The sequence below is a fragment of the Camarhynchus parvulus genome, chromosome 2 (genome assembly GCF_901933205.1).
Source record: "Camarhynchus parvulus chromosome 2, STF_HiC, whole genome shotgun sequence".
NCBI lineage: Eukaryota > Metazoa > Chordata > Aves > Passeriformes > Thraupidae > Camarhynchus > Camarhynchus parvulus.
Window position 1 is genome coordinate 106,337,066 of NC_044572.1, and position 12,584 is coordinate 106,349,649.

The following is a 12,584-nucleotide window of genomic DNA, read 5'->3' on the forward strand; positions in this document are numbered from 1 at the left end:
AAAGCTCAACAGGTCATTCTGAACTGCTGATTAGTCAAACTGCACAAGCTTAGAGCATCTTATTATTTCCCCCATCCCTTAAAAAGCATTTTAAGAACTTGAGCAAAATGTGAACCTGGTCTTGTAACAGTCTAGGAGAGCTTGCAGAAACTACTGTATCATGACAAGAAAGACACGACATTTTCTAAACCCAAGACGGAAACTAGTACTGATCAACTTGATAAAAGCCTACGAAAAGCATCACCACAAACAGCCAGTATCACTGTCATATCTGAGATAAGGAGGAAGAGCATGCAAGCTTTTTTTGTGACTAGCCAGTGCTGCTAGTTATAAAATCATTAGAAACACAGGGAAACCCTCAAAAAGGCAATCAGTTGAAGCAGGCTCCCTCTTTAACTGAATTTCAAAGAGTTTGTACTACAGCCATAGGATTCTGTTAGGACATCTGTGCTCCCATTTACACTTTCCAACTTGTCAACCCAACTCTCAGCTAGGTCCTCCCAATTTGGCATCAAAACTAGATGGGTTAATTACAGCACTTCAGATGACTCGCATTCTTCTGAATGAGGCGATTTCAATACAAGGGAAGGAATTTATCAGGCATGTCACAGGTGAAACAGCCAGCCCTTGTTAAGAAGGAAGGAAGGAAGCTATTTAAGTCAACATCATCTTCCTTACTTCTCCTCTTCCCCATATTTCAGACAAAAGGTCAAAATGAAGTGAGGAGGGCAACACGAGTGGATTTCCCCTTCTCTTTCACGCCAAACCCACACACCCATGCTCCCACCCCCACACTGGCCAGACACACCACACAGCTTCTGCTGCTACTTCTCCAGGGCAGCTTCCAACCAGACGATGCTCAGTAATTAACCACTGGTGCTACTGAGCCCAAGAGTTTCAATGCTGCCCCTTGGTGTGCACTGCAGACTCCTCAGCACCCATAAAACAAGAGCTCTCACCAGCAAGGTGAGGACAAGCTCCCCATCTGGCCACCCTGCCTCAGAGTAAGAGCTCAGTACGACCACACTGGACTTGGATGACTCAAAGCCAAGGCATCAGACACTGGATGCTGCCCTTATTGCAGGCCAACCTCCCTCTGCCACTTTTGAAGCCTACTAAAACCATACAGAGAAAAATCAACAGCAGCAGAAGAAGCAGCTAAAAATATCACTGTGGTGAGTAAAAGCTCAGGATTCAGCTGAAGGGTATTGAGAAATCACTCTTGAAATTTTTCCAGCAATCTCTAATTTTGAATAAACATAAGCAGACACACACACACACAAAAGGCTTAAAAGAAGGTGTTTTAGGAATTTATGCATTACATTTCTGACAGGCTGACACAGAAGTACTAACAGAGTACAGACAGGTGCCAATTTGCAGGGGACCCTGAGAGCTGTGGCTCCTTCCTTAGTGCTACCAAGCAGAAGAGTCTCAACTACACAGGCTCCTCTTCCTCTCACTCCTGATATCAAAAGCCAAATTAAAACTAACAACAGCATCATCAAACCTGGTCCTGGTCCCTGGGCACTTTGAGGAGGAAAGTGAGAAGTGAAGCACTGTGGTAGAGTTAAGCTCAGCTCAGAAATCACCCCAGCACCTCCACAAGACTTTCTGGATAAGGAAACAGAAAAAGGAATGCCAAAATTCCTTCGGAAAGGAAAGCAAAAATTCAGCTTCACACCTTGCCTCCTGTAAAGAGTTTTCTGCTCTCTTCCCTTTACAAAGACAAATGCTCCAGCCTGTGTTACCTGAACAGCACCTACCAAACAACCTCCCTTCCACCCCGAGCTATCCCCACTACCAAAAAAGCTCCACTCAGTCCTCATCTCCTATGTCCACCTTGGGGAAGGACTGGTTTCCTACAGCTGGTGACACTGAAGAGAAGTGATTCCCTCTTTCCAGAAGTCACACACTAATGCATTATATCCAGACTACATGACCTATTTTAAGTACCAAGAACACTGCAAACCACATCAGAACACTCAGGCTAGGATTTGAAGCAAGTCAGAAGTCCCAAGGAAGTGCTAGCTCAGAACTCTGCTATATGGAGCAGATGTGTCCTAAACATATAGTGAAAAAAAATATATATAAACAAAATCCATACATTGGTAAAGTGAATGAGGCTATAAAATGTCATTAAATTTCCATTTCATTAAAATGATCTGTCCTAGCTACAGAAGTGTACTGGTGCACACAAGAGGTAAGCTTATCAATTAACTAAGAATTTATTGGAAATGTTTATAATACATTTGTGCACTACAATTCTGACTATTTTTGAAACTAGAAGTTGCATTAAGAACATATCAAAGATACTTGTTCTCATCGGGGATTAAGTCCTTAGCAAGTTTGAAGGTTTTCAGATCAACTAAAACTGGCTGAATGCAAAGCATGTAAATTTCTAAAAGCCCAGAAAAGCCATTTTTCCTTGTTGATAATCCCCAAAAAACAACCAGAACAGAATTCAATTGTACATCTTCCAATGTGACTTTCAGATCAAGGTATTATGAGAAGTTCCAATCGCTTCCTTATTCCCCATTCTAATGCCTAGAAGATTCTGAAAGCATTCCCTGGAAACATGATTATATATTTTTACTGTCTCAACACTAATAAATCTCTTCCACATCAGATAAAATGCAGTTACCAACACTTGTCCCTTGAATCCAAAATATGATAAAAAAATTATCTTGCACATACATATTTGGCTACATGCCCTTAACAATTTCCATCTGAAAAGAAGAGTGCATTTGTTGCTTCAGAAACAGAAAAGCAAAATAATAAGAAAGTACACAGGGAAAAAGATGAACAGAAGGGTTTCGAAAGTGACTGAAAATCTACAACATCTCTAATTAGGTTCCAGCTTCCAACACAATGGTGGGGATACCACGGCCTGTTATCAAGTTTATAGCCAAGGGCACAAGACAATACAACCCCACATTCAATTTAATTACAGCCTATGGCTTTTGCAGTAGTGGTATGTTTCAAAGGGTTTAAGCACTCATTTATTTCTACACCATACATGAAATAAGGCAGCTCCCTGTCACACAGACTCACCAATTAGACTGAGCAGTTTCTGATCTCTTGCTCTCTAGAAACAGAGCAGTGGGCAATGGGAAATCTTTTACAGGATAATCACAGAATACTTTTTATGTAAAAAAAAAAAAAATCAGCTCTCTGCTGCCTTTAAGCTTTTGCGTTTTATCTTTGATGTGCATAGAGTACCAACAGAGTCATTTCAGATTCTACAGAATGTAAAAGAGTGTCAAAATACAGCAGCACCTTCAGTGATGTTGTTTTCTTTTCTCCTGATTGTATCACAAAAGTCATATTCATTTGAGCTACAAGGAACTGGTCACCTCTTGCATTCCTGCCATCACTGAAGGCTGGACAGAGCAAGTTCTCCGACCAGCTCATGTGATGCAACTAAATAAAATTAGTCTAACTTCTAAAAAGGAAAAATATTTTGAAAAATTAAGTGATAGTAGAAATCACCAGCTGAAATAGTTGCACGATTTAATACCTCCAACATATCATACGCCAATGCAACCAAGAGGACCTACAAAGAGAGTATTGGACCTTTAGCTCCACAGCCACCATTCTAAATGCATGTATCAAAACACCATTCTTGGATCTGCCCTGAAATACTCTCCCAAGTCACTTAAAATCAACTCCCTAACAGCTCATTCAGCATGGACCAGCCTCAGCCAAAGAAAGAAAAACCAGTCCCTTTCACTCCTTTCAGCGCATGTACTGCCCCCAAAGCTGTATATAAGATTACTACGTCTAATCTCTATTCTGCTTGTCTTGTACCCATCTTGGGAAACATTCACATGCCTACCAACCTTCATGTTCATTATAAGGAATGCAGCCTGGGATATCCTACTTTCTTAAAAAGAAAAACTCTATCTCTCTTCAACAATCTTTAGAAGCACTCAGTTACAAACAATACTGACTTCCACCCAAAAGACCCATAGCCAGGATTCCTGCATTTCACCATGGAGATTGATAAGAACGCTTTGGGGACCAAACTTGACACCACTACTACATTATACCCCTGCCCTCCAAGGATTTCAGAGGAATTTCGATGAGTATTAGGTGTAGTAGTCCCTTCCACAGATCTACTTTCCACATCTGTAACTCAGCAGAAGACCAAAACCCTGCCTCATTAAAAAAATCTGTAAGTAACAAAGTAACAAACAGCAGCCTCAAGTTAGATACAATTTCTTAAACCATAGATTAAAGTTTCTTTAACCTTACCTTCTACGATTTTAACCTCAGTGCTTCTTCTAAAAAAGAAAATTAGAAAATTGTGGATTTTCTTGCAACCTGGGATAATTCAGTAATCAAAGAGAAGAGCACTAAGCATGCAGTAGGGCAGCCAGCACAGCACTAACCTCTGAAACCTGATCAATAGCAGGACTGTCACAAGAACTAACAAGGTCTTTAGCAGTCATCAGTCTTAATAGCCACTGTACTTCAAGCCCTTGAGATAGGGATATTGCTGCATCTATTACCCTGGTAGAACTAAAGCCTAGCATCCTCACACCACTATGCTAAGCGTCCTTCCCTGAAGCTACCTGATGAGTTCTCCTGCTCGGCACACTGGGGAAGCACCTACCAACGATTCTGGTCAGAGTACTAGAGATACTTGTACAAAACACAAGTCTATTTTGTGGCCATTTAAGGAATGTGCAGGATGTTCCCAGATCAGATTCTTGTCCGCTTCTTCCAAAATCCAAGACTAAAAAGGGTTAGACTTGTTAGCTACTTTTGATTTGCTCCCGGTTGTCCCTACTGTCTACTCATATTCCTCACGTGCTATTTGTTCTGCCTTCTTCTGCAAAACCTGCAGCCAGAACTAGATTTCTGGTTCAGGTCAAAGTAACCCCTCAAAGAGAATGTAAGGCAATGAAAAGGCATATGCCAGATCAAAAGACAGCAAAAAGAGCAACTCTGAATTTAAAGCAGAAGGAAAAAAAAAAAAAGGCATTTCAGGATTCCCCAAAACAGCTAAGAAAAATGCACATGGCTCCGATTTTAATGACCAAGCTTTTGGTAGATATCTTAATAGCTAATAAATTCTTCACAAACAGGCCAGAGAAAAGCAACCGAGTTACAGAACAAATGTAACCAAAGCATTTGCAAGTGACAGGCAACTCTCCTCCCCCATGGCAGAGGCCAAACTATTTTCCTACACCTATTTTTGGGTATTACTTCTGTAGTAAGTTCAGCATGTACCAGATCTATAAAACCCAAAAGCTACCACCACATTGTAGCATCAAAAGTTCAAGCTTTAGCTATTGTTCATCTTTCAGCAACATGGGAGATGAACAACAGCCAAATTACATCTCTCTGTCATCAACTTGAACTGAAGTAGTGCTGTCAGTGGCAGGAAAATTGCTACACTTCAGAGCAAATAAGGACTCAAAAGAAAGTTGTGCCATGATGGCAGTGCTGTATGCTTAAAATACACTACAAATGCTGCTCTTAAGGTTAAAACCTAAAGCAATAGTTGGATCAAGATGAACATTTAATGTACCTTTCCTGAGCTCTGGAGGAGGCTCCTTTCAACCAACTCAGTGTTGAAAAGACAATTCAGGGCTAAACGAAAATGGGGGCTACAACACAAAAGCATAAAATCAACATTCTTGCTCAGACAGTCAATGAAAATTGAAGACATCCCATTTAGTACTTTTATATTCCATACTTTGCTAAATGCTATTAAAAAAAAAATCAAAATTCACAGTATAAGGAATATATGCTAAGATACCCACACATTATGCCACCACTTTTCACCAGAGTATTGCACAGTCTGTCCCCTGGAAGACTAATTACAAAGACAACCAACAAACCACAAACTTATGACCTTCATGTTTTCAAGGAATCTGTAATATTTGTCAACAGTGGAATTTAGTGTCATGGTACTTGATGAGATATATTCAGTAAAAAGGCCTAGAAACTCTTTGTTTGTAATTAAGCAATAACGATTGAGGGCCAGGGCATTTCCTGGGGATTAATGACCGGGCTGGGGAAGCCAATGGCTTGAGGCAATGCCTTGGGCCATTAACCTCAGCCAGTCATTAATTTCCCCAGGAAATGCCCTGGACCTCGATTAGTGTAAGTATCATAAAAGGTAGCTAGAGAGAAAAAGTTAGCATTAACAGTCTCCCAAGGAAATCCATTCCACAGCCAGTATTTTTTCATTTTGTCACATCCCAGAAGTGCATAAGTTAAGACTGACACAAGAAAAATTGGTAATGAAAATGGGGGGAAAAAAAAATAAAAGAGAGAGACACTTTTTTTTCCATTAAAGATTTAAATTAATGAGGTTTGTAGGTTTGTAGCAAAAGCAAGATTCAGCTACAAAAGTGAGTGGACACCTTGTTTAACTCGTGAAATTATGAATGGAGGTGAACATTTCCATATAATTACTGATAAAACTCACATTGTCTAGTTCTATTACCCTTGCTGATTGCTCATTTTCTTTCTTGATACACTTAGGAAGACAGCAGATGCCTGTGTACTCTGTTTTAGCTGTTTCTCCCTTTCTCCCCACACCCCACTGCTAATGAGAATTACAGCTCCAAACGCTTCCTGTAGGAAGCTCAGCTTTGCAACAAACACTACAGCAGCTGGATTTCTCCTCGCCTAAGCTTTCTACAAATGTGAAAGGATTTGTGGGCCAGGGTAGAGATAGAGTTCTCTAGTCTGACAACTCAAAGCACGAAGACGCCTCGTTTAACAGGTTAAAGACACACACACTCCCTGACCACTGACTGCTCTGCTCAGTTCCCTCTTCCCCTTCCCAGACGCACGTGCAGTGCTCCTCCTCAAAAGCTGAACTATGCCCGAACTTTCAAAATTGCTTTCAAGATCGTTAAAAGCAAGGGGAAGAGGAATCTAGGGTTAAATACAGCGAGGAGCATTAGCTTTTACCTGAAATAATGAGCTAGAACAAAAACATTATCTGCACATAATCAAGCCTCTAAGCCATTCAGAGACACCAGATACACACAGCAGGGGATCAAGCTACAGCACTCCACTGAAGTGGTCCAAAAAAAGCCTCCCCGAAAGAAAGGAGAGGTCACAGGTATCTTAAAGAACATGGATGCTTATGCAGGCATTCGCTGGGAGCCCTGCCCTCCCCCTCCCCACCCCAATTAGCCTTCAGGCTGGTTGATTAGTTGGCAAACTCTTTGAAAGGGTCAGTCTGTCCAGAACTGGTATTTCCACTCGGGAAACAGCTCAGGCATGTCATATACCTGTGCCTGCCCAGCGCCGCGCTCCCTGGCTGACGGCTGCGATCCCTGTTATTACCTGACACAAGAATGTCAGAGGGGTTTTGTAATCATGTAGGGCAGCCAGCAGTAAAGTTCTTGCCCGAAACGCGGTATTTTATGGGGCACAACGTAACTGCGTACGCTTTACAGATTTACTTAGAATGGCTTCCAAACTTCAAGCCAATTGCAGAGGTGCAGCGAAGCTTTAATTGAAGCAATTTAGCTCCGGCGCTCAAACACCCGAGAGGAAAGTACTTTTGGAGGGGATGGGGAGCAGGCACCAGCACGTGCTGGCACACGGCAGAGGGGGCTCTGCAAGGCACACATCAAGGCACAGCTCAACAGCGTTTTCGACAACACCGTTTTACCTTAACCAAACACATCTAATGAATTTGGGCTCATTCCACAGCTAAGCTGCACCTAAACATGTTTAATTGTGCTCTTACTGTATATTTCGCCACTATGGTAACTAAAGCAACTAAAGCAAATTTGCCTTAAAAAAAAAAAAAAGGATCACTGCCAGGAAACAGAGCTATTTTAAATAAACAAATACAAGATGAATGCAATTGCCATATTAACCCTCTTGTTAACTTCTGAAGTTTAAAATTACACCCTCATTACTAGTGTGTAATTGAGTATTCTCCTGGCTGTTTCTTGCATTTGAGGTTATTCAAATAGTTCATTAGCACATCAAGAACACCACACACACTAACGATACCTGATGCCCCTATCTACTATTCTGGCCCGACTTTCCTAAGTCACATCTCCCGCGAAAAGAGAAATAAAAGAGGAGGGAAAGAATTAAAAAGGAGGAAGAGGGGAGCCCACAGGGCTGAGCTGTTGGTGCTGCCGCTGAGGGGGAGCATGGCAGCACCCAGGCACCAGTCAAGTCCAACACCCAGGCACACAGTGAGTGGCCACTGGACCAGTGGCAGGGCATGAAGAGACTGGGGGGGCAAATAAGTTGGATAAATCGCGTCTGGGCTTTGGGTGCCTGAAGAGTGAGCGTGACCCAAAAGTCACCCCAATGTTGCCAGTGTGCCTCAGTGCCCAGCCTTGGGGCAAGAAAGGAGGGGGGCAGTGCAGACTATGTGGGGCAGGGTGAGGGGCTGCCACTTTTTTTTTTTTCCTTTTTCTTTTTCCGGTTACCTGTGTGGGGGTAACAATAGCAGGTGAAACTACTGTGGGTGAGGTGGTGCTTCTGTGCCCATTTGCTTCGGGGAGGAGGTGAGGCAAGGGGTCATGTTTCACTGAGACCACCACCACGGCGGGCGCAGCGGCATCCAGGGGCTCAGCGGGGCGGCGGCAGAGTCTTTTTGGGGAGGCAGAGGGCCCACAGGCATCGCCGCCGGCCGCAGCCCCTGCCGGGAACACTGCCTCGTAGAGCGCCCGCTTGGCCGGGGCCACTGCGGCCGCTTCTGCTTTCACCGGCGCAGCGTCACCGTCTTTGGGCAGCACGTAGGGGTTGGCAGCAGGCGGCCGCGGCCGAGGCCCACCGTTGAGGGTGGCAGGGGTGTAGCAGCCCCCGCCAGCGGGGTGGTGGAGGAGGTGGTGGTGGTGGTGGGGAGGGGGGTGGTGGTGCTGGGGTGGCTGCAGTCCTCCCAGCTTGGTGCCAATGCCAGCGATACTGTTGAGGGTGGCAATGGAGACGGCACCAATGCAGTGGTTGGTGTAGGTCTTGGAGAGCTTGGCCGCCTTGGAGAGCATCTGCATGCGGGTACCCAGGAGGTTCTTCCCGATGGCCTTGTTCTCGTACCAGGTGATGTCGCCCTCGCTGCAGTGGTCCCGCGGGCGCTGGAAGAAGGCCTTGCAGAGGGGGTTGCGCTTGGAGAGGTACTTGACAAAGCTGGCATAGGGGCAGAACTCTGTGCCAGTCTCATACATGCGAGGCAGGTTCTCCTCGTCACTGCTCTCCGCCCGCTTCTTGCTCCAGGAGGACGAGCGCGACTTGTGGTAGGGCCCCAGCGCCTTGAAGTAGACGAACTTGCGTCCGTCCTCATCCACGGCCAGCCCAAACGAGTCCTCCTCCAGCTCCCGCTGGTTCTCCCGGCCGCGGGTGCAGAAGTACATGCAGGTCTCAAACCAGACCTTGTTGAGGAGCCCGAAGGGGCTCTGGGTGCTGAAGACGCTGCACGTGTAGAGCTTGCGGAGGTCGGCGCGGGTGATGGCCTGCTTCTGCACCACCGGCCCGGCGCCCTGCTCCTCCAGCTTGCGGATGACAGCGGCCAGGGTGAGGTTGGCGGCGCGCAGCTCGGGGTCCTTGGTGAGGTCGAGGGTGCGGCAGTAGGGCGGCTCGTTGAGGTAGCGGTTGAGGGAGCTGCGGATGCTGATGAGGGAGGACTTGGAGTAGAGCTGCCCGCTCTTGGAGCGCGCCTCGGCGTAGAAGGAGCGCAGGACCCGGCAGAGCGCCCCCTTGTCCATGGTCTCGAAGTCGGGGCTCTGCGCCTTCTCGCTCAGGTACTCGCGGAAGATGCGCACGGCGTAGCGGGTGGCCAGCCGCGTGTTCTCGCTCAGCCGCGCCCGCTCCGGCCGCTGCAGCAGCAGGGCCGCCTCCAGCTCCGCGTCCTCCGCCGCCCCCCGGGGCCGCCGCCGCCGCCGCCCCCCGGGGCAGCCGCCGCGGCTCCCCCCCGGGCAGCCCCGACGCCGCTGCTGCCGCCGCCCGGCGTACGGCCCGGGGCGGGCGGCAGCGGCTCCGTCTCCTCCTCGCCGTCCCACTCCAGACCCATCTCCTCTTCCTCCTCCTCCTCGTCCAGCAGCAGCCCCCCATCGGCTCCGTCCTCCTCCTCCTCGTCCCCCGTTATCTGCACCTCCTGGATCTCATCCTCCTCCTCGCCCTCCTCCTCCTCGCCGGCGCTGCAGTAGCGGTGCGGGCGGGGGGCGACGCCGCGGCCGGACGGCCGGTCCCCCGCATTGTTCCCGCCGCCTCCGCCGCGTCCGCCGCCCCCTCCGCCGCCGCCGCTCCACTCTCCGCCGCCGCCGCCGCTGCCAGGCATTCTCGCCATATTGCCGTCTCCCTGCCAGTCCTCGGGCAGGGCGCATGCGCTATATTGGACCGCAGCGCTGGAGCGCTTTTGTGTTTTAATGACCTTCAGCTACCGGGAGGCAAAGCCGGGCTCTTAAAGGGGCCGCGCTCCCACTGGCGGCGGCGGGGAAGGGGCGGGAGAGGCTGGCATGGATGGGGAGGAGGCTGAGTCGCGCTGAGGGGGTACCGCGGGGAAGGGAGCGCTACTTACCGCGCCCGCCGCTCACCTCGGGTCCGTCCCGTCGAGCAACGCTGATAGGCGCCGGGAGCGGGGGGACCCGCCGGGCAGGTGCGCTCCGGCCCGGAGGCTCCCCCGCCACCCCCGGCGCCCGTCCCACCTCCCCATCCCCGAAAAAGAAAGCACTCCGCGTGTGGAGCGGCTCTTTCGGTAGGGACGGACCGCCACCGAACTGCTACGACGCCTCGCACGTCCTCATTCCACAGTAACTTAAACACAGACCAAAAAGGAAAAAAAAAAAGAAACCCCGCAAAGCGAAGGAAAGAAAAACCAAACAAAAACCCAAACGAAACCCAAACCCCCCCACACACAAAAGGCTCGGACTGTGCCTGCCCGCAGCACGGCTCAGACCTCGATAGGATGCTGCCGGGGAGCGGGCGGAGGACCCGGCCCCGTTCCCCGCCTGCCGTGCTGCCGCGACATCGCCTGCCGCCGACCTCGCACCTTTAATCGGGCGCCCGGATTTCGTTCGAGGGGCTCGGGAGGAGACGGACGCTCGGGGCATTGCATCCGTGCGGCTCGCAGTCCGCCCGGGAACAGCCAGTCGGTCGCCGCGGCGCTCGCTTGGCTTGCGGGAGCCCCGGCGAGGTTGGCTGCGGAGAGGGAGCAATAAGGGCTCGGGGGCTGAGGGGCGCTCCGGGCCGCCCTCTTGCTCGCTGGGGCTGCAGACCTTAGGGCAGCCGGAGGGGCCTCGGCCCCCCCGTGCCGCCGCTGCCTCCCATCGCGCCCGCCGCGCTCTTCCTCCGCTACCCTCTTCCGCGACGGAGCAAAACCCGAGGGGGCTCCCGCCACCGCGCCGGGGTGCGGAGCCGCCGGACCCAAAACCACCCGACACTTTGCGGGTGTTTTCGCAGAGGGGAGCCCCGGAGCGGCGCAGCGCGGGCGGGGGGCGCGGAGCCCGGCTCAGCCCTGCCCCCGCCGCCCGCGCCCCCCGCCCGGCTCTGCCCCGGGAAGGCGGCTGGCTGCGCGCTGCCTTCCTTACCCTTCCTGCCCGGGAAGGGCTCTTGGCCGGGCTGGGCTCGGGCAGGAACGAGGGCATAAGCCTACCGCGGGGAGAGGGAGCCTGTCCCACTCGGGACGAGGGGGGTCCCCGCTGGTAGCACCGCAACTCTCCAAACCAAATTACCCCACACAATTCCCCGTGCTATTTACCCGGGCCATTTCTTTTATTCGGTACGATGAAATAAATATTCATTGCGACTGCTGGCTGCACCTGAAATTATAGCCCTAATTGCAGAGCTGTTGGCCTGAGTTACCACATTTGCTGCTTACTCATCCGTAAGAATTGCTCAGCGCCGGGCCCCAGCCGCGGTGGTTCCCTCTGGGGGGGCTCGGTGCCCGCCGGTGCTGGGCGGTGCCGAGCCCCGTGGCCGCTCCCCCGGGGCAAAGACCGACGGCCACGGACGGGGCGGCCCGGACAGCCGCAGCTCCCGCCGTCCGGGAAACGTGGGGTGCCAAAGGAGGGATGTGCAAATTGTTGAGCAAATTAGGCCAATTCGAAATAAATAAGCACTGCGGGAAGAGAGCCTGCCACTCCCGGGAAATAATTGAAGAGAAACCCGGCACTGTTATATTGATGTAAGCCTGGAGTAATTACACGGAGGTCAAAGTTGTTGCACGCACTACAGAAGTTGTGCTCACTCTGTAGTTTGAGAGTGGATTATGTTCCCTCTTAAGTCGATAGCGCATGTAAAAAATTCTGCATTTTTCCCCCATGCACGTAAGAGGATATAAATAAGGATTTTTTTCCTTTCCTTGTCATACTCTATCTGTAACCTAATCCTGAAACAAAGTCTCAAAGACCGTCCCATGAGATGGACCAAATGCTGAAACAGATAGCTAAAACAAACAGTACCTTGTTGCGGTTAAAAGCTAAATTCCCCAGACAAGCTCCTTTTAGGAGCTATTACAACCCACCCTAGAAGACAGAGAACTGCAGGGTTTTCAGCATAACCTTTTTTTACAGACATTATTTTTCTTTATTGTTCCTGTAAATGCTAAAAACTACGTGATTGGCATTGACCTTTGATTCTATTTTACGATTGTG

At 49.5% G+C, this 12,584-nt stretch overlaps 1 protein-coding gene across 4 annotated transcripts in view; it reads right to left on the reverse strand.

The window, feature by feature from the left end:
* KCTD1 (potassium channel tetramerization domain containing 1) overlaps window positions 1–12,584 on the reverse strand; it is a 101,933-nt gene that overhangs the window by 58,303 nt on the left and 31,046 nt on the right. Inside the window, exon 1 of one of the 4 annotated variants that reach the window (XM_030967748.1) lies at window positions 10,982–11,277. The exons of 2 other annotated variants lie outside the window; for them this stretch is intronic. In XM_030967748.1, the coding sequence (XP_030823608.1) occupies window positions 10,982–11,047 (66 nt within the window). In that variant the 5' untranslated portion in view covers window positions 11,048–11,277. Of the gene's footprint in view, window positions 1–10,526; window positions 10,594–10,981; window positions 11,278–12,584 lie in introns of those variants that run through there. One more of the 4 variants, XM_030967784.1, reaches the window with a different exon arrangement.